Below are 26,777 nucleotides of genomic sequence, written 5' to 3'. Positions count from 1 at the left end.
CAATATTTGCTGAATGTCTGATTAGTCACACAAACATGTGCATTACACGCACCTGCTAATTTAATAAGTACATGTCACTCTTAAAACAGGAGACTGGTGGAATTTCAAGGATTTTAATCACATGTTTGCACTTCAGACAACCCATAAACAATGGAAACCTTTTAGGAAGTACATCTTGCACAACAAATATGAAATCATTTTTCACTACCCATTGAGCTACTACACTATAACCAGCCCATCTGTGCATCCAAAACAAATACAGAAACACTCTGGCTTCATTTTTTATATATATACTGATTTATCACACTCTGGAATCATAATAACAGAAAAATTTAAGTCAATTTTATATTGAATTTTTTTATCATCTTACCTTCACATCTTGCACTTGTTTGGTTTTCTCTTGAAGTGTAGATAGCAAAGCAGTCTTATGGGCCTTCACATGAATGTCAATTTGTTGAAGCCAGTCAGACAGACGTTCATATTCTTCTTTGTAATCTCGCCACTGCAGCACAGTTGCTTCTAGTTGCTCCTTCTGCTGCTTTATTTCTTCAGTGACAAAAAATACAACACAATACAGATTTTCTTCACTAGGTTGTAGCACGTAATTCATTAATCTTTCACATATACACTACACAGGCAAAACATATTTTCGATCAAATCTTACAGAAGCTTCAAAATTTAAACTTCTAACAGTTTTTAAACAGTAAACCAATTTTGTAGCTTTACAAGCATACTCAGTATCATTTTGCTGTTAACAATTATCAAATCTTTCAAAGTTCAAAGAAATATCAGAAACATTAATGGTCTATGAACACAATAAGAAAAAGCCATAACTTTTCCTCTTTCAGCCCAATCATAACTTTATATTAAAATTTAGATTTTCTGCTTTCAGAAACTGACCTTTGAAGAGCCCTTCAAAATTCTCCCGGAGAGCTCTAATCTCATTGCGGATGTTCTCTTGTCCTTGTGGTGAGGAGCTTGCTATGGCCACTTCACCTGTATGCTGGAGGTGTTCAACCAGTAACTCGCCCTGTGCTTGTTTATTTAACAAGGCTTCCAGTGGTGCTACAGCGTTCTCAATAGCTAGTTTGTCACTCAGAGGTCGCTGCTTCATTGATGGTACCTTCTCTCTTGATCGGCTCAACCAGCCAGTCAGGTCATCATAGGCTTCTTTATATAGTCGATGATCCTTGTACTGATCTTCACGTTCTGATAGAAGGTTCTGAAAATGTTAACATGTATTCCTGTAAACTTTACATTATATTCATTATATGCATAACAGGAACATATTTCTCTTTAAAACACAACATGATAAGTATGTTATTGTGAGAAATTTAAAACAACGTTCGTTTTAATATAAACAAACACTAAAAATGAAAATTACTCTTGTGAAAAAAAATATCATCAGTAATAAAACAGCAGAGTGAAAGTGCTTACTGTCCTGATAATTCCTTCATATTCTTCATAACAGTACATTTTCAATAATAAAATAACAACAGCATAAAGCTGACTTTTCAGAAGGCAAAAATTATTTCACAAACTATTTGTCATTTGAAATATAAATCATTAATGAAAAATTTACCTACTATAAATAACATGTTGAATTTCAACTACTTACCTTAATCCTTTCAGCAAGTGTATCAAACTTATTGAGAATTTCCTGAGCCTGAGATGCAGCATGGCTTTGCTGTCCACTGGCAAGCATTTCAGTCGCCTTGGCTTTCAAACTATCAACTTCAATTTTTTCACAACGGACTTTTTCTTCCAAGCACTAAAATAAAATAAAAGGAAACATCATAAAAAATATCATGCAGTCTTTTGGTGTTACATAAAACACATAGTAGCAAGAGACACTGAATGGAGTACTTATTCTACCGTAAGCTGTTTGTATTGGCATGCACAAGCAAAAATGGCCTACAGGCTAAAGAACAAGTACATATCAAATCGGTTTAAAAAGGAATTGAGTGCTCTTTGCTTTTTAAAAAAAAAGACAGAGAGAGAGAAAGACAATTTAAGTAGGATTTATACCAAACTACACAGAGCTACAATCCAGAAGACAGTCATCTTTGTACAGAGATGAATGTTTTCTTGTTTTGCAGTTTGGACACACTTCTTACAAGTATTACTTTGATACACTCTTTGAAGCTCCTCAAATTTAATCATTTACATTATTCATGAATGTTCTTAGTCACCTCTTTTAGAAACATTAAGCCTTAAACAACACCATTACAAATGATATTAAAACGTAACTTACAAAAGTATTTATGAAAAATTGGAATGTTTCATGTACACATTATTAATACATTAAAGCAAATATACAGACATGTAAGTGAAAATAATGATTGCTTCCTGTCATAATGAAAAACTAGTTCAAAAGAGACAAAAATTAGTGGCTGGGTAAAAAGTTGGGATAACTGCTAAAACAAAGCACAAAAAACAAAACGCATCAGCACCCTGCACTAAGGCTAAATGAAAACAGCAAAACACTTTTTAAATCAAATTATAACAAACCAATAATACAAATTAATACAGTGAAGAAACTGCATTACCTTTAACCTTTCAAGCTGAGCTCTTTTATCAGACATAGTAGTTTGAAACTCTGAGATTTCATTTGACACACTCTGAAGGTATTCAACAGTCTTATTTAGCTGATGTATCTGTTCAAGGAATCCGGCCCACCGATGGATGGAATCATCCAAAATTGTCTGTAAAATATAAATGCATAATGTTAAATTTATATGGCAGCATCATACAGACATAACAACAGTTGTTCATCTAAATTAATATACTCTTCTCAGTCCTTATTATTCCTTATTCTTGCATGTCCAGTTAATATGAAGGCTAATTTATGGACATAACTATCATGTAAACTGATAAATTACTTTTAGTACTAGCAAAAAACATCACCCAGAAAGATAATAAATGTTTAATAAAAAGAACCTGTTAAAATTCCATAAAAAAGCAATGGAAAATGTAACAACAGCAATTCTAATATGAGATGAAGCTGTACAGATTCAATTATGGAACTGTTAGAAGAACTCAAAGATCAAATTTGCAGATTTGTTACTTCTAATAGCTACAGATCCTGATTACAGTGAGAAGATTTCAAATTCTAAACCTCTTTATAAGTAAATTTTATCAGAAGAATGTGAGTTTTCAAAATATTTATAAATATCAAAAACTGTAGTCAAATAAATTATTGGAAATTTGTCATAATTAGAAATCTTGTCTTGCTTTTTATCCTCTGTTCTATTTTTTTCAATAGTTGAATGATTAATTTAAAATTGGATTTCAGTGTGTTACCTTGGTCTCCATCATCTTAGAGGCAAGTGCACTCCATTCCTCTTGTAATTTTCCAAGTATCTGATTAACAGCATCATGACCTGAAGGAGCAGTGTTAGCCAAAACAGTTTGAGCCAGCTCAATTGTGCCTTGAACTTTACTAAAGCCTTCTTCTTTATACAGCAGCAAATCCTAAAATAAAATGCAACAACGCCTAATTAGATAGCAAGCAACAGATGCAATTCTGTGACACATGACCAAAGTAAAGAAGCAACGAAGTATGAAATGAGATATGAGAAAACTTTAGAATAAGGTACTCATACGAATGGCAGACACTGTCACAAAAGTTGGGATGACCTCGGTTATGAGTAAGATGGCTTGAGCTTTTGTATTTTATTCTTGGTTTATTTCACAACACTTTCAATAGATCTGGGCTAAAATTATATAGTCAAATGAAAGCATGATAAATGCAAAATGTACAGAAAAGGATGGGGTGGCATAAAGAAGTGACAAGGGTATCAGAACAGCAATAACAGATTGAGTACAAATACAGGATCAGAAGTTATGTGAAGACAGAAAAGGATGAAATGACAAGCCACATAAGTGGAAATTTCAATATAATAATCAATAATCAAATATAATAATATAATAATTATCTAAAGATATAAAAAACAACAGAACTACAGTACGCGACTGTAATCTTGAGACTTGCAAGGAATGCAGGAAGTCTGAAGCATTAAAGGCCGACACTATCTTTCCTCCTTCCTCCTTCACCCCACTTCCTCACCCCGCAAAAGATTACAGTCGTGGACTATAAGTGCTAATACATGTTTCATGTACTTTCTTACCTGAATAGTTTCCAATTTTCCTTCAAGATCTTTCTGTGAGGAAGCACTTAGGTCTGAGCAATATGCCAACTTGTTCTTTATGTCTTCAAGCCACTGTGTGCATTCTGCGATGTGACTCTCAAATTCCAAATGACTTGTCACGTACTGGTGCCATCGGCTGGTGAGGTCCTATGCACAAAGCATACAAAGAAAAATATATTAATAATGCTTTGTTTTTCATATTGCAAGGTGCATTGATGACAATGATGAATAATGTATTGTGACATGAACACACTCACACTCTAGGTTACTGCTTGTACCTCGCTCATCAAGATCCAAAGTAGTACATTTACAGCATTTTACATAATGCTTGATTTCACTACAAAAACCCGATCAGTTGTTCACAAAATTAAGAAATTTTAACTTTTATGTCCTTACAAGCAGCTAAGGAGCAGTACGCAGAGTAAATTGGGATTTGATACAAACACTCACCTTCACTTTATGTGAGACTTGCTGATACTTGAGTCCCAACTCAGAAATCTGAGAACTACGACTGCTCATAGTGCCCTTTTGAAGTTGCTGTGCTCGCTCTGTTACCGAATCAATCTCTAGTTCCTTAGCCCGAACTTCTCCTTGAAGGTTCTGAAAAGACAACCCATATTAGTACATCCTCACTGCCTTCATATTTAATACATAAAACAGTATAACCACAACCCAGCAAGTACAGCCTATAAGAAAAACTTCATTGCAGCAAACAAATTCACTGACACCATTAATTTCTTAATGTTGAAATACACAAAATACTGCATAAAACAAGGATTTTCTGGAATCCTGATCATAATCAGCAATTATTAACTAGCTACAACCTTTTCCATAAACTTTTTCACAGACTGTACTGTACACTTGAAGATTATGCATTCTTATTATATTGAGGTTGCACTGTAATTCAAAGTCATAATTTTCAGAAGCATGTCAGTGTTTCTGACTTAGTTATGTTGCTTACCTTCAAAATTTCTAGTTGTTCCTTCTTCTCTTGTGATGTAGCTTTAAGGTCTACAGCATGCAATTTTGTGTCTGTTTCTCTAATCCATGTCATACACTGGTCCTTCAATGTTTCATATTCATTCCACTGTTGAAGTTTTGTGTCCAAGGCCTCAATTGTAGATCTAAAAAAGGAGAATAATTTTTTATGAGATGACAATGCTTCATTACTGTATCTCAACATCAGGTGGGGAACGACGCTGTACAGATGTTGCCAACTACTGCTCACACTTTATCTATACTTGAATATTGGTGTTTTAGTGGCCCCAGTTATTACCAACATATGAACTATAATACCCAGCAAGTGACAATAAACAATGAAGATCAGGTAACTGAATACTCCTTTATTCAAAGTCAATGATTTTTATTCGAATTAATAAATTTTATAATATGAAAATTACATAATGATTCTATTCAGTACAGCAAAAATAAATATTCTTAGTCTTGTCATTTATGCTGCATTTTGCCCTAACACTGTTTATATGTATCGGACTAGTTTAAGAAACTACAGTGTATTAAATGTGACTCACTTGACTGCTGAAATGAGTCCCTCCCATTCCTGTTGTGAAGAATCAATTTGTGCTCTGATGTTTACTTGACCTGACTCAACTGTACCTGGTAGAACCTTCTCACCAAGAGACCGGATCTGACAAATTCTTGGCTCTTCCTCTGGCAAGCTCAGTTGCAGATTCTAACAACAAATTTAAATATAGACAATAAAAATAATATTAAACACTGGAAAACATTAAACAGAGGTTCTTGAATTTAACAAAAAAATGTAACAAATATACAATTTAGTTAATGCTGCAGGATCCTGTAAACATGCTAATGAACCTTTGAGTTCCATACAAGTTGGTAATTTCTTCCATGCCTGAGTGACAATAACTTCTCAGAAGAGTTCTGCTACGTGGAGTTGTTTAGTTTCTTTTATTGCTTTCATTGCCAGACTAATTTATAAATTCTACACATTCTCTAGTTTAATCAGGTTTGGAATCCAATATCAAAAAACATCCCATCATGTTGCCACTGTTGAATGTGCATGTCTTGAAATGCATATATCCTACATATTTTCTTAGTTTAATCAATATGTTGTTAGTATTTACTGTCATACAAGAATGTCCCTAAATATAAGTAAAGCAATATAAATATACAATAACATTTCTGTTGCAGTTGTACTTGTTTCATTTCAGTATCATCTGAAAGAAGGTATTTTAAAACTACTAAATAAGCCTATATTACCTTGAGTCTTTCCAAATTTGTGTGCAGAGAAATTCTTTCAAGATCCACGTCACCCCAGAGCAAGACTGTGTTGTGGGTGGCATCCAACCATTCCTGAGTGTCCATCACAGCTTTGCTGTACTGCTGATGATCACTCACTATAGCTTCATATCTCTCCACAAAGTTCTATTAATAACATAGAACATTAATATTAAAAGAAACAAAATATTCAGATAATAAAAAGGAAAGAACTGTAAATGATTATTATATTAAATAGGTCAACACAAGTATAATCAAATGATTATATAAAATATGCATGTCTGAAAATACTTCCATTCATGAATTACCTCTTCTAAGTTAATATTGTTTATGTTTATTGTCATGAATTGAATTGAATTGAATTATGCTTAATTTTTTCAGGTGTGTTCACAAAGAAAAGTTTAAAGAAATTCCCTATTAACTTCATTCACCATGTCTGTCTTCTCAGTCTAGCTGTAACAATTCAAGAACCAATTAACATATTTTAATAAAACTTTATATTTTAGAGGTTTATTTAAATTTGACAACAAATTCCAGTTGGTTAAAATTATCCAAAAATAACAGCCACTATATATGAAGACCTACATGCAGTCTGCATATAGCTCACTACAATTAAATAATCATGCCAGTATAACTGGCAACTGTGGTGTGCTGAGATCTCACTCTTTCAACTCTGACTCACCTGAGCTCGCTTAAGAATGCTACTGTGCTGCTGAGTGAGTGTTGCAAGCATCTGATCGATCTTTTCAGTCCGTTCAGGTAGGCTCTCAATCTTGTCCCTGAGATTCACAATATCCTGCTGATGCGACACAGCATCGTGGAGCAAAGCTCTGTAGCTTTGAAGTTGTGCTCTCTTTTCATCAAGTGTGGTTTTAAGCTCCAGTTCTTGTGGCAACTGAGCTTCAGTTTCTTGAAGCCAACTATGCAAGTTCTCACTGCATTCTTCAAAGCCAGTCCATCTGAAATTTCAATATAAAGATGATTTTGTCAAGAAAGGAGTATATAGATGGCAGAAAGGACTTTATGAGACAAAATTAAAATATAACACAAATTTCTCCAGCCCTATCCAGTACATAGAGTGCTAACAACTACCAGTAAGTCACAGAATCGTACATGTCACCAAACGACAATATATGTCAATTCAAATATGCAATATTTGTGTGGGTGCCTACCACAATGGACAGAAAATGAGACATGTTCTACAAGCATTAAGATTAAATATGTTTAACAATTCCTTCAGCAATGGATTTGTAATATACATCAAGTACTTTTTATATAGGATTTTTTCAATTATCAATAAATTATTACATTATCACTAGGATGTATTCGCATAACACAGAAACATCAGTATCTAAGATATCTAGATATTCCACACAAAGGGTTAACAATGCCTTCATTACCTGCTCCTGTACAGATAAAATGACCACTAACCTGTTAAGCTTAGCTCGCAGTTCTCTCTCTGTACTGGAAACCCCATCATACAAGGTCTCTAAAGTTTGTTGCAACTCCTGCAATTGCTGCCGCACAGTTTCCCGGCCTTCCATGGCTGTAGACGGATACAATTTCTCCCCTAACTCCACTGTACTGTTCAGAAGAGATGTTGCACTTGGCTGTTCTGCCAGCAGGTCTTTAAGACCAGCACTACGTTGAATTAGATCTTGTCTTGCACCAATCGAACTTCCATCTCGACAACTTTCAAATCTTCCTTGAGCTGCAGCAAGCCATTCTGAACACTGACGGTACTTGTCCAGGTATGCTTCATGGTCTGACACTGCCTGTTCACACTTCTTGACAATTTCCTACAGAAATCAGATTTTTGCTTATATATATATATATATAAAGTGTAATGAAGTATTTATAAAATGTAAATTGGAAGGATGTATTGCTAATATAGGCACATAACAGGAGTAAAGTTTGGTTTAAATAATGAGTGTGGTCTTCTGGGATGTGATGCGACATCATGTGGTCAAGAGGTGGTTTTCAACATTCCTCCAACGTAACAAAGGTAGAACCACTGCATTTCCTAGGTCTAAAATGATGATTTTTAAAGAGCTGTACCAATGTGGAAACTCTTAAAATGCATGTGTTAAATCAAGATTTAATGGATTAATTTTCCATCATCCTCATCCTCTGATGTCCTAATAAAATCACAAATTGGTTAACAGGTTGATTCTGCCACTCTTCGTCTCCTATAAAACAGCACTGCCACTATCCAAGTAAATACTGGTGACAGTTAAATTTAAAAGAAATAATAATATTGTTTTACCACTGAGGTATAGAAAAAGGAAACAATGCCAAATTGAAATAGAATTTGAGGTTTTCACTATAGTGAGTCCAAAGATGGCTATCTTTTGAGTTGTAGCACCATACAGTCTGGTGATGAGTCATCACCCTGATGATGGGGGAAGCAAGGACCTCTGAAACGGTGGTAAACTTCTATAAAACTATACATTTGTGATGGAAGACAGCCATCTTCTTAATAAATCACTGTTATGGAGGTTCTTCATCACAAATGTACAACCTCAACATAACACTGTTACCCAGTGGACATCAAATAGTGAGTAGATGACAAAGTACAAGACTTCTGAACAAGTCAATGAAATAATACAATGAATAACCCACTTTGAATTATAAAACAAATGACAAAACCTGTATAACAGATTTGAATGAAGTTTCCTTTATTCAAGTAAAAATGGATTTATACTATTCATTAACATGATTATAATAACTTACAGAATGCTAAACCGTCTCACCTTGGCTGTGGTCTGAATGGACTGAAATCTTGATGTGATCTGTTGAACATTAACGGATATCCTGGATTCACCACTGATTTGAACCAATTCTGATGAATCGTCACTCATCTTATCAAATTCTGCTTCATTTTGTCGCAAGCTCAGGATCAAAGACTACATCAAAACAAAACATAAAATTATTACCATACATTTTCCCCCTGAATTATTATGTATGTGACTAACTTTTCTCTATTTTATTTTCATGTTTCAACAGACAAGAAATGAAGACTGCCTGTTTTATTATTATGAAAACCACCATACATTTTAATGTAAATTATACACATTCATTAAGCTGTTTCTAATATGAAAATAATATCCACTGCTGAAAGAAATACTTTTTACAGTAAAATTATCTGTATACTGCAATATTTTATAACAGTCTACACAGTAGGAATACAAAGAATGCTTTGATACAACTGCACACACATGCGAAGACGAAGACTGCAAATGAAAAGTACATTTTCATCAATTATAATATGTAAACAAACAATACAAGATATAGTCATAGGCAATATTAATACATATAAACAAAAGAAAGAAAACATGATCACTGTTGATTTACAAAAGTGATATTTGAATTTTTCCCCCACTACAGATATACTGCCTCTGTCATCAGGACGATGAAAGTGCCAATTGATTGGTGGAAATCTAACAGACTACATGGCGCAATAACCCAGGAGACAGCAATATTAAACATTCTTAAAGCTGATATTTAAGTCTACAGAGTAATCTATTATCATATCTGTAGTTGATATGCAAAAAATTAAGGAAATTTAGACAGGAAGAGAATGAATATATTGTCAAAGCTCCAAGATTTACCAACAGTAAAACCAGTCAACTAAATTGCAAGATTTTGTGATCTTCAGGTGTTTTAGTCAAATATAAAACCCAATACACATTATAAAATAAACATTATTTTAATCATAATCTTCCAAAACTGACTGATGCAGATCATCATCTCTCAAGCCCTTAAAAGGAAAATGTAAATTAACTACACACAAAACAAAACAAAATAATATCAGGAAACCACATAAAATAAAGATGAGTAAATAATTAAAATCAAAACATAGAAATCTATTACAGAAATAAAGATGATACCATATGGTGCAAAGGACATAACCATGATTGCCACATTTTGCAATTTCATTAAAGAAATTATATCACATTTACAAATAAACATTATTGCCTTTAAACATGTAACTTTATAAATCTGTTCCTATTTGGACATTTCTCAATTCCAAAAATAAAATTGCTGTAGCCGCAGCACAATATTCAGTATACCTCTACTTCGACAATAATTTAGAACTGCACCATGGGCAACCTCAGGCTAGGTCCATCACAAACAGCGTGTCATAGCAGTACCAACATTACCATAAAATGGTAAAGGCAAAAGCTGTCTCTGTACTTAATTAAGCACCATGCCATGAATACATATGGGGTAGTGGAGGTATAGTTCCACATATTCTTAATCTCACCACTAGATACATATAATAAGAACAAATTATTTTGAAAAATTGTTTTACATATTTGCAGCATTCTATGCTAATACAGCATATACACAAGTAATGAATATCATACTATTTCTAGCAAAATAATGTTGAATTAAATCAAAACTGTTGTGCTTACAACATACTGTCTGTGATGCAAAAGAAACAAAATTAAAAGCCTTTTTATCATAACTGCACACCAGACACCAAACTGAAGGATTTTTTAAATTATGTATTACCTTAGTACCTCAGACCTACAGAATCACTTTAGATACTGTGGTACTATACCACTTCAAGCAACAGGTATGACAATTTTAAACTATGTTTCCAAAGTCAATAAATATGTTTGATGCAATGTATACTGTTCGTGTGAGGTGTATCAACTGTCACAGACACAGAAAGGTCCATGTGATGTTAAAAATTTATAAACAAGATGAAAACAATAAAATCTGTACAAACACTGCCCTTCAAGATAGAATAATTTGAAATGTTGGCTAGATACAATTATGATTTAAGGCATATTGGACAGTTGAAGAAAGAAATTACAGATTAAGGTACAGAACTACTGAGAACCGAAAAAAGAAATATGTTGAAAATGCCACACAAAATTCTTACTTGTTCAAGATGATCGGCTAGGGTAACAATTTCCTTCACATCTCTATTTCTGGATTCAACTATTTTTATGAGATCCTAAAGGATAAATAACAACATTAAAACACACATTATTAATCAAATGTATATATGCCAATTAAAAAGCATAATTCATGGCTTTTACCATCAGCATGTATACATAAACTACGGTTATTAAATGTTATTCCATTAGTTTCTTCTACTGGGATAGAATTCAGGTTATATGGATTCAAAATTACAAATAAAAAATAAGTAGTTTTAAAAAATGTCCTTACAAAATTGGAAAAATATATTTCCATCTGACTCCAGATTTTAACTGAAGCAACTCTAAAAAATATATGTATTTAGTGAAAATTACCACATACAAGTACATACACTCTTGTGAAATATTTCAAAGCAAAAACAGAATGCTACAAAATCCATTTGAAACTGTTGCATCCACTGATCCATACAAAACAGAAATAATGCTATAATAAAACGTTACTGAATATAGCAAACACATTCTGCTCACAGTAGAAACATACTATCTAACAGTCAACCTTAAAAGCTAAGATTTATTTAGTCCTTCGGCAGCAACTGTCTGCATTTGGATATTCTGACACACAGTTTTGAATTCCACATCTTTTCCTTTAGTGCTTAAATGCTTTTACTTCATTTGTAAGTTGGATTCTGAAATGAGCAAGAAGTTCTGGGAAGAACATATATAATGTCTTCTCTCCTTCAAATGCTCCTATTTATGAGTCGAGTAGAGCAAGAACTGAAAATTAATCATTTTATTCAATGATAAATTTCTTGCATACTTTCTAGTATAGATTCAGCCTATGACTCATATTTTAGCATTTCTGTAGTTTTAATAAAACACATATGAACATGCCAAAAATATGTGTTTCCATGTATCAGCCTAATTACTACTACTACTACTACAGTTATTAATTTTTAAACATGATACAATGTGTGAAGATAAAATCAGAATGTGGGGGATTGATATATGAGTATGTCAGATAATCTGAAATCAAATAGAGTTTCTACTGTGAAATAATGCTACCATATGTCACAGCTAAAAATATTTTAATAGATCAGTCCTCGACTATTACATGAATCGGACGTGCAGCATAGGCCTACAAATAGGGGGGAAAAATCCTTACAAAGGAAAGGTAGAATTTGGACTCAAGGAACCAAAGTAACATGTAGGTTTTAGTCTAAGTAGTTAATCTATTCTGCAGACAGCACTGTCACAACATTTTTTGGTACTATATACCTGATACTTTTCAAGTTGTTCTTGTTTCTCTTCAAGTGAGGACCGTGGCGCATAATTTTTAAGGGCTGTTTCTGACTCTGATAACCAGAAGAGGAGGCGATCGAAGGAACCTTCATATTCTGACCACTGCTGGAGCCGTTCTTCTAGCCCATGGACGACATCATTTAATGCAGCTACAAATTTCTCAAAATCAAATCTGGAAACAATAAATGGCATTACAATTCTGAAAATAATGTTAATAATTACTTTTACTTTCTTTTATTGAGATATGGATAACATTATTTTATAGCTTGTTACAAAGTACTTTGCCACATTTTGGCTTTCCAAATACAGTTAAGGTCCAGTTAGTCTGTTTGCTGGTTTGTTTAACTGTGCCTTCTCAACTATTTTAGTGTTCAGTTATATTTCAGATATTTGAACAATTCATTACTTCATGGAACGAATACTGATATCAATAAAAAGTGTAGACAGTTTCCTGTGGTAGGCTACTTGAAGTGGAAATACATATTGACAGGTTAATAAATATATTGATTTGTCAAATATTATCCATAATATGAGACTTTCACTGTCTAATATCTTTTTGTAAGAGAAAAATTAGAGTATTTACTTCAGATTGGCCAGGTCTCGCTCCATGACTTCTTTGGCTCTAAGTGGAAGCTTGTCTGTCTTATTGGCTACATGGTCACTAAGGGATTTCAGTTTTGCTTGGCCTTCTGGAACACTATCCTGAAGCTCTACTATCTTCATCAGACGAGACTGCAGAGCAGGCTTATTGCCACTGTAGTCTGCAACAACATATCACGACCATATAACAAGAACAAGTTCATACATTTTTATATACATGCAACCCATAAATACACAGAAATTATGCAATCATTTGATCTTCATTAAGAATAAAAATATTTTGTTTATATTTTATATAGTGTTGTAAAATAAAGCAAATAAATAATGAAAGAATTATGTAGTCAGTGTTCAACATCATTATTTACTTTTTTAGAGAACTGTATGTCGTAGAATGAAAGGAGTTACTCATCACATTACCTTAAGTTGTTCTTACCCGAATAGCCTGAAAGTCTGTCCCAGAGTTGTTTCTGGTAATCCTGATGTGATTTCTGCAGGTCATGAAACTGCTGGAATGCATCTAGTGATTCTTCAAGCTGAGTGATTGTAACCAGCAAATTGTTAACCAATTCTTCATAGCGTTTGTTTATTGAATCAACAGTTTCCTGCACTTCTTTTCCTCCATCTTTGTTACTTGTCAGCAGGACTAGGGCTTGCGCTTTCTCGGTCACAGCTTCAATTACACGCTTATGAGTTATCACTTCTTGAAGAGTTGTCTAATCAGAAATACAGTAATAAAACTGTGATATTTTTACAAATCAGAAATAGTGCTAGGACCATATTTTAAATACAATTTTACTTCACATCCAAACTAACACCACTGAATTTGATCAATGACTTAGGCCTACCCTGTAAATATGCTTATGTGTTTTAACTTTATCTATTCAGGTACCCATCCTGTTACATAATTTGTTTTAAAAATTCAAGAATTACCCACATTTCAATTATGAAGAATTATTATGAACAAATATAGGATACCCAAACTATGAGTTTTAACCTTTCAAGATATTTAACAACATATTCTCTTAGAATCATAATCTCAAAGTGAAAAAATCTCAGTGATATTTTGAAAGTCACACAAAGCAGACTGCCAGTCCATCCCCAAACCTCACACAGTCACCTCATGAGAAACGAAAACAATAGCAAAACAAAATAATTTGTAATTTGATGTTTCATATTGTTTTGTTAAATTTTGGTGTTATCTCGAATTCAGTCATTTTAATTAAAAAGCAGGTCTATAGAGTACAACACATTTTACCTTATGTTTGAGCAGTTTGGAGCGTATTTCCTGTGTAGACACCCAAGAGACAGCAGGATCTTGCTGAAGTGTCTTCTCCATGGCATCAAGCCAAGCCAGTGTTTGCTGTAAAGTTTCTTGATAGCTACTCCATTGCAAAGATTGAGCATCTTGCCTCTTCTGCTGTTCCTTAATTCCTTCTTCAAGCTGGTCCCATCTAGACAATAAAAGTTTCAAAACATGAGACACTGTTGAGATTTCGGGTTCTCATGGTAGTGAGTATGAAGATAACTGTCTTCTGGATTATTGTGCTATGTAGTCTGATAGATATTTACTGATATTTCAGAGGTGCTTGCTACTTATATCTTCAGAGCAATGAGTTTATTCATCAACCTGAAGAAGGAAACAGCAAGCACCTCTAAAACATCAGTAAACATCTACCAGACTACCCAGAAGTCATCTTCATGAAATATTCTAATTCAACCAAGACCAATTAATATACAACTGTGTTCTACAACTAACTGTACCAATATGATTTACTGACAGTTTATCAGTCTACGCAGCCCCTCTCTCTGCCCCCCTTTCCCCGTCCCTTTCAATCCCCCCTCTCTCTCACACACAAGTGTTAGATACCAACTTCTGCCTATAAATATTGCTTAAAGATGTGAAGCTTGTTACTGATAATTACTGAAAGAACTTGAAAATTCGCATAACAAATGTTTCAACAAATGGTCCAGTACAAAGTACCAACTTGCATAAAAGTTCCCCCTCACCTGTCTCTCACTTCCCGCAGATCTTGCCTGATCTTTTCTCTGCCCTGAGCTGCTGTATCAGGGAACAGTCTTTCTCCCAGTGCTGTGACACTGGTCAGTTTGTGAGTGGCCTGTTCTCGTTCTGACAAAAGAAACTGCAATCTATTTGACTTTGCTTCCATATTGTTTGTTGAATCCTCTTTCCTCAAAGATAACAAATTTTCTTCAAGGGGTCCAAGCCAGGCTATTATCTCCTGAAGTTTATCCTCATACACACGATGATCATCCACCAATCCTTGCCACCGATTAATGACCTCTTTACTTAAAACATGTAATAACTGGTACCTGAAATAGAAACGAACATACAGTCAACACTGTTGAACAGTTGTGTAATTATAATACATTTTATGTAAGAAGTCGTATCAGATAGTGTTATTTTCTAATATTGAAAATCTTGTCTATGACATTATTCTGATATCTATAAAAATATGATTTGTACATATTATAACTAAACACTCCCAATGACATGGCAATAAATTAGGATGATAAGCATTTCTGACAAACAGTCTGAATTGGATTTCAAAACCACTGTATGATTCTTTGGCTGAGGTACAGGTTAAGTATGACAGGCTGAAAAATCCACATCGTCTTGAATGTATGTCCTTAAAGTACAATAAAATCAGAACCTTGTCCCCAAAACCAAAAGGTTGATAATTGAGACATTTTAAATTAAGCTTTAAATTACAATAAGCAAACCGCTGCTTAAAAATATGCTATTTTAAAATAATGAGCACACCTATTGCTGATCTGTGAAATGAGTGGTTTGATTCTCTCAGCTCTGCTGTAATTCAGCAATGAATGTGAGCAATCCACAAAGTTATCAATTTCCTTCTCTTTTGCTGTAATAAGGTCTCTCTTTCCTTTGAAGCTCTCCAGTTGTGCTTCTTTCTGAGCCAATGTTGCTTGGAGCTGTTGGTCCCTGAAGATGGTTTCTGTTGTACGGAACCATTTTGTGTGTTTATCCAGCTGATCTTCAAATTCTAGCCACTGCTTCAGTGCTCCTTCAAGTTTAGACTCAACAGCATCTAGAAATATAGTAATTATTTAACTAATGACAGAACACTTGCTAACATTACATAATTGTAGAAAACATGCTGTCATAATTTTTAATTCACATGGCTATGAAACTTTGTCTTCTGAATGCTGACACATTCATACTCTCCATTACAAAGTCATTCTTGAGAAATGATTTCCTGAGTGTAACAGTTTAATTAACCCATTACCAAATTCAGAAAGGAAAGTAGGCTGAAAACTGCTGTGACTTGTCCTATTTATTGAAATAGCTGCATGCTGTTATTGAAGTAAATCATGAAAATCCCCATCAGCATCAATGGTACAGGCTTTTATCTGACAGTGTGAAAACAGTATGACATACTGAAATATTTCTTTATAAAACATAAAATAATAAACAAATTAGAAATCTGTTGCTAAAAATGAGGTTAAGTGAGATGTAATATGTATGTACCTTTTAATTGTATGTATGTTTCCTGAAAAAATAGAACTACTTGTCCCAAACACATCAGAATAATAATTCACTATCACATTTGTGCCCCTCTTCACACATACACACATGCACATTACTCACACTCTTATACATATGTTAACAAAATTAATCAGAAATAGGAAGCCAGACACTCAAACCTAGACACCATTTTGTTAGGTATTAGAAACATGTTCTAATCATATGAAGGGTGTTTCACATGTAAGTATTTTTTAGTTTCTTTTATGTTTACTAACCGACTCTTGACAGATGTTCTTTCAAACTTGATTCTAAATCTTTAACTTCCTTTTCCAGAATTTCAGTGCCTTTAGGGGCTGTGCTTTTGCTTACTACCCCACACAGATCTCGTAGTTGTGTCAGCTGATTGTCGCCTTGGTTCTGATTATCTCTCAGCATCTGTAACACACGTCTCTATAAGTAACTGAAGTACAGACAAACATGTTAAGTTTCACATAAAGCTGATTATATGGACAGATATTATTTTGAGGAACAGCCAACTTCTCTTTTCAAAGTTTCCCACATAAGATACATATGTTGTTAAGATTAACTAAATCCATACCATACTTACCAGAGCTGTACTTTAGTGTTATGTATTTAAAGACCTAAATAATTTATTTTCATCTGCAAAAAATAAGAATTTTCTCAAACATTTTAAGCCTATTTAAATAAAATTCTCTTTTGACCTTGTGTAACACAACCATCTTCATTAAATGTTCAGTCAAATATTACCTTCACAGAGGTAATTCGTTTGCTGATATCAGCCTTCTCTCCACTAATATCATCACAGTCATGAAGATTTTCTTGTTCCACTCTCAGCCAGTCTTGAAACGTTTTGGATAAGGTACTAAAGTGGCTGTGTTTCTGAACGCATTCTTCCAGATTATCTAGGAGATCCTATAAAATAAAAGAATAAATTGAAGCAATCAATTCCATTAACCACATTATCAGCACACATAAAACATGGAAAATTATGATGTAATGAAGAAAATGTTCACATTCCTACACATGCTGAGCATAAGGAAACAAACCTACCATATATTTACAATTAACTTATTACCTGTGATTTCATGACAATATTTTGAAATAGTTGTTTGATAGACTGTAGATAGATGTTAAGAGACTTGTCCTGTGTCTGGTCAACTAGTTGCTGTGCTTTATCACAGACTGATTCTACAAGCTGCTGATGAGACATGATCTCCTGATGCATAATTTTATGATTCTGAAAATACAATACACTACTATTAGTTTACTTTCCAATACATTTTTAAATATTTTGATTGCTATTTTCATAGTTTTATAAGTGGAATGAAGTGGGGAATTACCTGGAGCTGCACCCGTTTTTCCTGTAGAGAATTCTTGAGCTCAGTATGCTGTGTCATGGCACGCTCTACGTCTTTTAGCCATTTGGTCAGTTGCTCTTGAGATAAAGTGAACTCAGCAAATTGCATCAAGCACTGTTCAAGTTTGTGCGCTGCAGCTTGCAGATCATCAGAGAAATTATCCCACAAAGTACGAAGGGTTCTGCAATAACAAAGTAAGTTTTACACAGAGTATATACCTCAACTGATTTGTTGCAATGTGAGAAGTGTTCACTGAAGTGGCTATAATAACTGCAAAAAAAACTAGATGTCTGAAAAATGTAGTATCTTCTACCCATTTAACCATATGAAGAACATTCAGACATACAACTCAATGTCAATGATGATGTGTAAAACGTACGGTTGATTAAGAAATTATCATCTACTCATAGTTAAAAGACTGAATCATTCACTAAAGTCTGTAATACCTCAGCTGTTGTCTAATGATTTCTCTTCCATCTGGAGATGTGTGAGTGTAAAGCTTCTCGCCAGAGTCTATTAATGCATCAAATCTAGGACTTTCTCTTGACCTCACATCTGCTAACTCTCGAATTTGTTTCTGTCGCTCCTGAAAAAGAGAATGTTTCACAAGAACATAATAACTATCTATGTCATCAAGTATAAATGCTAGAAATGTTTATTTTCCTACCACCCCCCTAAATGCAATTCATTCTTTCTCTCACTTCAAGAGTGAATTAAATTACTGGTCTGCTTACTGACAGTACCATTTAATGAGATGACCAGTCTTGATCACAAAATTATCATCCACATACATCACAAACAGCCACACAAGAAAAATAGATCAATGTTTTCTGACACTATCTCTGAATTGTGAAATATTCAAAGGAGGTACTCTGTTCTCCAAAAGTATTACAGAAGCAATGGTGATATTGATGTTCTCTTTAATTGACTCCATGCAGAAAAGACATTCTTGAGGACCTGACAGTCATTCAACTAGTCAACAAATTCCCCACTTTTTACAGAACCCAAAGGCTGATGGCTGTTCACAACAGCCTACCACCAGTTCCTATCCTGACACACATAAATCTTATACTCACTGCTATGAGAGCCTCAAATTCTACACCCACACCCTCCCACAAAATGTTACACATGGCCTCAGACTGAATGTCCATTCTCTTGTGAAAAATGAGGTGATGGTATAATTCTACATATAGCATTTCCATTACTTAGTCCCCTAAATTATAAATATACCTGCAAAACAGCCAAGTCTCCAACTATCTGGCTAAGTTCCTTGAGCTCTTCTTCAACTTTAGACAGCCATTCCAAGAATGCATTGTGATCATCATTGAAACCTCTGTGTTCCTTCACATACTGTTCGTATCTTGATACTGCTTCCTAATGGTGAAATAACAGAAAGTAATATTCAGTTATGGAGGATGTATGCATTGGGTTTGAAATATAAGAAATAACTATTTCATTTCAATGTTGGTGATAAACTTGTCAACTCAATAGCAGGACTAGTTTTATAGTTAATACATACATTAGGAGCTACCGAACATCTGTTTCTGCTAAACTGAATACTAAAGGAAATCTTTTCATTCTAATATTAATGCAGTCAACACAGATACACAGAAATAAACTTCCAGTTTCAGTTCAAAATTCTAATATTCTGCGTAAATGTGAAATCTTAAAAACACTAATTTAAAATTGATGTTTAAATAAATCCCAATTATATTTACAAATATTGCAGAAGTTTATTAGCTTAGAAATTCAACACAATTCTAAACCAGGTTTTTAATAACATTTAATTTTATTTGTAAATGTTCCTTGTTTCTTAACCTGTCATTTTCTATCCATGTTCTAGCTGGCCAGGCATCACACTAGCATACCACTAAACCATTAATCCCAGCAGCCCCAAGGAACGTGACTTTAAATCCCCTATTACTGTATGATAAACAATGAGTTTGTTTACTTATTTTTCTGTTTCAATGAATATTTTAATACACGTATTTCTGTCTAATCAATTTCCTTACCCTGGTAAGGTTCTTGAGGCCTTGATAGCGTGTTAACAGATGAGACACCTTCACTGACAACTCGGACTCTCCCTCTATGGACTGACTCTGTTCAGATGCTTTGTTGAACTCTTCACCTTTTGCAAAGATTTCTTCATCAGTAGACCTCAACTTGTCAAGATGGGCCTGCTTCGCTTCCTGAGTGCTCCTCAAACTTTGATCTTTCACTTGTGATTCTTTCTGTTTGATCCAACTTGTGAGAACATCTACAGTTTCCTCAAATTCAGTCCAATGGCTACACAGCTGACGTAATTTGGTTTGTGCATCAGTGCAACGTACCAAGAATGCTTCCCAAGCTTTCTTCTGATCCTCAAATTCCTTCAGTAAATTTGGATGACCTGATATATTTGTCTGTTCCAGGACAGTTTGAAGCTGCTTATGACAAGTTTCAATAAGCTGATCTCCCTCTTCTTTGTGATGTAGCAAATTTTCAATGATGGCAAGTTTTGCATCAGCACCTTCTTTTTCTAATGCTGTTTCATCTGTAACAGCAGCAGCTTCTGCAGATAATGTGCTTAGCCAGTCCCGGGATTTCTCGAGAGCCTGAAGATATGTTTCATGGTCAGAAACATGTCTTTCAGCCACTACAATCCTCTCCTCAACATTATTTGACAGTTTCTCATAAGAGGTAAGTACGTTGTTAAATTTTGTAGTGGCATCAGAATCTGAGAGCGCTCCTAGTTTCTCTTTCAGTTGATTCATAATGTTTTTATGTGTGTTAACATCTTGAGCCAAGGTTCTATAGTTATGCATTGCAATCTTTTTATCCTGTAATGTTGCCTTCAGATCCATTTTGCTACCAATTTTAGCTTCAGCTTCTGTCAGCCACTTGCTTACTTGTCCATAACTGTCTTCAAAGGATGACCTTTGCATCATAAATCCTTCAACACGTTTGTATAAAGCATTTTCTTCATCAATTAATAACTCAGATGCATCTCTCAGTTTTCTCAATTCAGCACGTACTGTCTCACGATTTTCTGGTGTTATGCCAGAGAGAAGTGCTTCACCTGTTTCTACAGCCTTATTTAGCAATGCCTGACCTTTTTCTCTTTCCTCAGTGAATTTTCTCAGCTCTTCTAGTTTGGTTTGATAAACATGCATAGGCTTAGCACCTCCAGATAGCAGATCTTCAAATGATTTAAGTTTGCTATTAGCTTCAGCCAACCAGTTTTCAACATCTGTAACTGAAGTTTTGTATGTGTCTTTGATCTTATTTAGTGACATGAGACGCTCCATATATGATCCTGCAAATTTGACAACTCCCTGATATCTGGTGACAAGATGACCAACATACTGACCTACACGAGATTCTGGATTTTCCTTCATAATCTCATCTCCTAACAAGGAAATATCTTTAATTTCTGACTCAAAATCTGTCACCTGTTTTTGGAAGGATTCTGTCTCTTTAATTTTATCATCAATTGTAGACAAATTCAGCTGGATCACACTCTCTGTACGAACTTTTCCTTCAGTTTCTTTCAGCCAGGATGCCACATTTTCAGACATGAGTTCATACTTTTGCCACAGGTTGATGTTATATTCCAGTGACTGTTTTGTGTTTGAAAAGCTGTTCCTAAGGCTTTCCAACTCAGTTACCAATCGGTCTCTTTCTGTCTGTAGTTCTTTAATCTTTTCAGGAGTTTCCACATTCTCAAGGAGGTGCAAAGACACATCAAGATCTGCTTTCTTGGCCTCACAGTCTAACAATCCAACTTCTACATCTTGAAGGGATGAAATCTTCACTTCCAAATTGTACCTGTCACTTCCTGGTTCAGGCAAACACCACACCACTTTTTCTTTGTGTGCTGTTACACCTCTCTGTACAGCACTAAACTTTTCCATGTGATATTTATTTAAAAATGTGAGGAGTGTTGATTCAATTTTGTTCGCATGGGATGAAACCCCATCATACCTTTTCTGCAGGCCACTAAGTTCCTTTGATAGTCCTGAATCACCAAATGCTGGATAACTTGACTTAATTTCTTTAATTTTCTCTTTCAAATGTTCCAGAACAGAACCAAAACTCTGAAGTTCATATTTCAATTTCTGACAGTTTTTCAATCTTTCTAAGATTTTTGCATTTTCACCAGTTAGATCATCACATCTGATAACTGCTTCTCTAATCTTTGTAACAGTATCGCTCGCTTTCTTCATTTCATCTCGAACATTCTTCTCCTGTTCTCCGACAGTGCACACAATTTCCTCTAGCTTGTCAGCTATGCCCTTCATATGAGCAAATTCATCTTCCAATAATTTGTTCAGAGATTCCAGAGTTGGAATTTGTTTTCCATCATTAAATTTGACCAATTGAGCTGTTTTAGATGCTATGCTAGCCTTCAAGTTATAATGTGCTGGTAGTTCATCTTTATATTTATTCAATCCAGACTGTCCACTTTCAACGTCAAAAAAATCCTGTGAAGCATCTGACAGTGCATCACTTGTTTCCCCAAGCCACCGTAAAACTTCATTCTTTGATTCATCAATTTGCTTCCAGATAATTAACTGAGTCTCTAAATCTTGCACTTTCTTTGTCAAGGTATCATAAGCATGCTGCCATGCATTATGAGCTTCTGAGAGTTTCTCTGCTATCACAGCAGTGTTGAATCCAGAAATAGGTTCTGCCTGCTTAAGAAGTATCTGTCCTTTGCTGTCCATTGTATCAAGTAATAATTTGGCTTTCTTTAGAATCTCCAGGGCCTTCTTAGTCTTATCGTGAGTGACAGCTGCCTGCGTCAGGTCACTGGGACTCTCCTGTACTGACTGGCACAGAGTTTCAGCTTCATTAATCATAGAATACACTTCCTCCATTGCATCACAGAAATGCTTCCAAGCACTATTCATTTCCAAGTATTTAGCCTTCTGTTCCTTCAGCATTTCATTTATTTTTTCCCAGTTAGCATCAAGGGAAGCCAAAATATTTTGAATAGTAGATATGTTACTCTGATCTTTCTCCATTAGTATCTTTCCTTGTTTGTGCAATATGTCCCTGGTACCTTGTTTTAGGTTATGTTCCTCCAGAAGTCCACCAATGCTCTTAACAGCTTCTTCTAACTTATCACAGCTGTCCATTTCCATGACAGTATCTTGAACAGTACCCTGCATTGCAAGTAATCCATCAGATAAATTCTGTTGAACCAACTGAAACTGTGACCAGTGAGCACCAACCTCTTCAAGAACTTCCCTTTTGTTTGAGAGCTGCGCCTTCAAAGCATCTGCTTTAGTCTCCAGTTCATGCACCAAAGCAACAGCAGTAACACATTTACCAGTTGTTGTGTCTCTGACGTAAGTTCCACTTTGCTGACTCACATCATCTATAAAAGGAGCCACCTCTTTCCAGGGTGAAATCTTCAGATTTACCACTTCTATTTCTTCTTCAAAGCATTCCACGTCTTCAGAACGTGGCTTTTGACCCTCTAGCTGATATTTCATATGGTTCAATTGGTCACTAGTATCTGCATACCAACTTAAAAGATCAGACCACTTTTCAAGTGCACCCTTCTTCTTTTGAAGCATATCTTCAAGATCCTATAACAATAGTATAATATTAAAAATAGATAACATATCACTTATAATTCAACTGAAACTTACGCTGAAATATTACACTTAAAACTTGTATTTAATAAGATACAGAATGTATTGCGATCTTCCATCACTGGCATATTAGTCAAAGTCAACCATTTACTTAATCCACTGCAGCAAATAATGTTTCAAGAGTAGACCCAAGTAGGTTAAGGAAAAACACTGTAAAGATTTAATATATAGCTCTTTAAAGCCCAGTGGTAACTACATGTACTGCCTGCTTTAACGTTAAAAAAACTCTGCACTTTGTATTTCTGGATTTATATGATTCTCAGCATAAATAACAACAACCATTTCCTTGAACAGCATTAACCGGTTGATCTTTGTAATGAAAAAAATGTTGTGTTTTATTTTGAGATATGGACTGAATTCTTAAATAACATAGAGACGCATTTCAGATTCAAAGTGAGAGTATGTTTTATTATGATACATGAAGAAGGTAAAGATCAGATAGCTGAAAAAGTAAAATGAACATAAGAGATGAATAATTATGTTTTGCAAAAACCATGTTTTAATAAAATATATGATAAAGAAATTATGAACTTGACTCTATAACAGGCACTAACACATGTTTGCCTGAGAACATAATATTAAAGTATAATTGTCTTGACAAATATAGTTCTTACAAGTACCTGGTACTTAGTCACAAGTCCTGTGTATGTCTCATTGACAGACGATGCTTCATCTGGACTATTCGAACGCAATTTCTTGACTTCATCATAAATCACATTGAATGCAGGCTGCTTCTCAGAATGCTCCTGTAGTAAAGCATGAACAGACTGAAGTGCTGAGTCAAGTTGATCCAAGGTTATCTCATCTATCTCGCTAACACCAGCACCCAGCTGATCCATCCATTTCTCGAAGTCTTCAACCTTTCCTTGGAATTCTTGTCTGAAAAAATATCCAAACTTTATTAAATATTTATTGTAACAAATAACAAGACAGAAAATATATCAGTAGTATAACAGTTCAGGTGCATTTGCCAGAATGTGACCATTATGAATGGCTGAAGAATCCACTGCTTACTTGTAGAATTCATTTTATATATTAAAAGTGTTTCATTTGTTCTTAAAGTTGCATGAACAGAATGATATCACAGGAATATTCAGGATCATGAATGGAACAGATTAATAAAATAATGAAACTCACATTCATGACCTTCATCCCTAGACATACTATATATGAGCTACCTAACATAACCGCATAGTGAACATATTACTGACCTTGCCAGTATGGTATCGGAAGTTGCATTCAGCTTTTGCCTCACATCCTCAGCCAACTTGGTGACTTTGGCTTTCATCTCATTAACTCTTCCCTTCACTGCTGTTCCACCTTCCATTGCCAGGCCCTGAGCAATGTTGTCTGACGTTTGCATTAAAGTAATCAATTGTGTTTGTCTGTCAGATATCTCTTTGTTGAAAGCCTGCAAAAATAAACAAATAAAGTTGAGGAACCTTATCTTGACTTCAATCCTCCCAGAATGCTTTTCACTGTTGTGAACTTAACCTTTATCATACATGTACAGGTGATTAAACCCTCCAAATTAAGGGACTCCTGATCAGATTTGATGGTTTAGCAGCAGGCTGGTTGTGACACAGAGACAGCTGGATCACAAGTAATGATGCAGTTTATTAAAATGCTTTGTATAATCCACACATCTGTCAAGTAATGTGAACAGTCAAACACTATGGTATCGTGACTACAAAACAGGAATTCTCCATGGTACTTGTATGTGTGTGTGTGTATATTGTAATTACTGTCATTCTAATACTACTACTGTGGTTGAAGCAATGATTACAATGATGATGATAGCAATGATTATTATGGTTATCACAGTTGATAATTCTATTTGTGAATGTATAATCTATGTACTGATTTCTTAAGACTTTTGGTCTACATGATGCTAGCTGATACAGTCACCTTGAGTTTTAAAAGTTCCTTCTCCAACTTATCCAAGTCTGGAGAGCTGAGACTGACAGGAGTCTCAAGGACTGCCTTCTGGCCTTCTTGTATCCATGTATCTATTTTCTCAGCCTCATTTTCAAATTCCTCCCACGTCGCTACAAGTTTATCAAGCCTGGTTCCCCACTGCACTGCTACATCATGGACGGAAGCCCATCGTGAGTGGATAGCATCCACCTCATCTGGAGCACTAGTGCGACATGTAATCTGTTGACTCAGGGCAGCAATACCCTGAAGTTTAGTTAAGTTCTCTTCACACTGCTTCTCAAACACCTGTAAATTCAAAATAAGTACCACTATGTTAACTGAATCATGTTTTAATATCCACACCCCATGAAATATGTACATAATCATATGCCATACTTCCTGCACCATTTACGTATTTTTTGTGAAATTTTCAACATTTTGTTCCATTAATTTTGTGATTCAAGAACTTTCAGTGTTTTTTTAATGTTTTTTTTAATTATCCTTTGCTGACTATTGAATGGCAGGATGATTATGAATGATGTATGGGGATGGGTGTGAAAGGAAACAGTTATGGTCTACTTAAAGGTATTATCTGAGAATTTGAAACAACGTTTAAATTAATATTCAAGCTTCCTGAGTTTGAAAACAAGGATGTTCAAACACCCTGAAGTAAGTAATTTTTGTGACAATTTGTTAATTTAGAACATATCCATAATCACATACAGTACACACCCTGGCAGAGTCAAATAGCTGTTGCGCCTCCTGTAATGACAGAGGCTTAGGTATGCCCATGTTAACTTTAACTTCAGCCTGCTCTATCCATGGTTTCACTTCTTGCAGTCCTGATTTGAGATCCTGCCAGTGGGTTAGATCTTGGCCCACTGATGAGATCTGCATTAAAACAGCTTTATGCAGGCCCAGGACAGAGTCTCGTAATGCTACTACTTCTGTTTTCAGTTGAGCAGCTTCCACATTCTCTCCATCTTCTGTAAATTAAAAAAAATATTGACTCACTGTTTTTAAATTTTGGTCCTCATATGTACATATTCTTAGCTTATTTTTGTTATGTTTAAGTAAAGATAGACATAAGGTATGTTCATGTCCATGTGTCCAGCTATGTTAAACACCCCCTT

General features: G+C 34.7%; 1 protein-coding gene across 1 annotated transcript in view; it reads right to left on the bottom strand.

Annotated features, from left to right (window-relative positions):
- The window catches only part of Msp300 (Muscle-specific protein 300 kDa), a 134,845-nt gene that overhangs the window by 70,121 nt on the left and 37,947 nt on the right, over positions 1–26,777 (bottom strand). The window contains exons 28-58 of the mRNA XM_087347119.1: positions 26,377–26,630; positions 25,636–25,950; positions 24,939–25,138; positions 24,348–24,606; positions 20,098–23,661; positions 19,316–19,459; positions 18,532–18,671; positions 18,068–18,266; positions 17,803–17,964; positions 17,475–17,639; positions 16,982–17,141; positions 15,981–16,269; positions 15,206–15,529; positions 14,454–14,649; positions 13,632–13,911; positions 13,182–13,359; positions 12,575–12,770; positions 11,302–11,376; positions 9,161–9,313; positions 7,839–8,206; positions 7,090–7,366; positions 6,390–6,554; positions 5,681–5,841; positions 5,113–5,275; positions 4,602–4,751; positions 4,131–4,298; positions 3,304–3,474; positions 2,550–2,705; positions 1,619–1,771; positions 901–1,222; positions 371–546 (exon numbers count right to left, since the gene is read on the bottom strand). Coding sequence (XP_087203245.1) covers positions 371–546; positions 901–1,222; positions 1,619–1,771; positions 2,550–2,705; positions 3,304–3,474; positions 4,131–4,298; positions 4,602–4,751; positions 5,113–5,275; positions 5,681–5,841; positions 6,390–6,554; positions 7,090–7,366; positions 7,839–8,206; positions 9,161–9,313; positions 11,302–11,376; positions 12,575–12,770; positions 13,182–13,359; positions 13,632–13,911; positions 14,454–14,649; positions 15,206–15,529; positions 15,981–16,269; positions 16,982–17,141; positions 17,475–17,639; positions 17,803–17,964; positions 18,068–18,266; positions 18,532–18,671; positions 19,316–19,459; positions 20,098–23,661; positions 24,348–24,606; positions 24,939–25,138; positions 25,636–25,950; positions 26,377–26,630 — 9,683 coding nt within the window. The remainder of the gene's footprint in view (positions 1–370; positions 547–900; positions 1,223–1,618; positions 1,772–2,549; positions 2,706–3,303; positions 3,475–4,130; positions 4,299–4,601; positions 4,752–5,112; positions 5,276–5,680; positions 5,842–6,389; positions 6,555–7,089; positions 7,367–7,838; positions 8,207–9,160; positions 9,314–11,301; positions 11,377–12,574; positions 12,771–13,181; positions 13,360–13,631; positions 13,912–14,453; positions 14,650–15,205; positions 15,530–15,980; positions 16,270–16,981; positions 17,142–17,474; positions 17,640–17,802; positions 17,965–18,067; positions 18,267–18,531; positions 18,672–19,315; positions 19,460–20,097; positions 23,662–24,347; positions 24,607–24,938; positions 25,139–25,635; positions 25,951–26,376; positions 26,631–26,777) is intronic.

This window comes from Zootermopsis nevadensis, unplaced genomic scaffold (genome assembly GCF_977971745.1).
Source record: "Zootermopsis nevadensis isolate Lab colony 2312 unplaced genomic scaffold, Znev_1.0 Znev_ptg000011l, whole genome shotgun sequence".
Taxonomy (NCBI): Eukaryota; Metazoa; Arthropoda; class Insecta; order Blattodea; family Termopsidae; genus Zootermopsis; species Zootermopsis nevadensis.
Note: the sequence above shows the minus strand (reverse complement) of the source record. Positions and strands in the feature narration are given on the sequence as shown.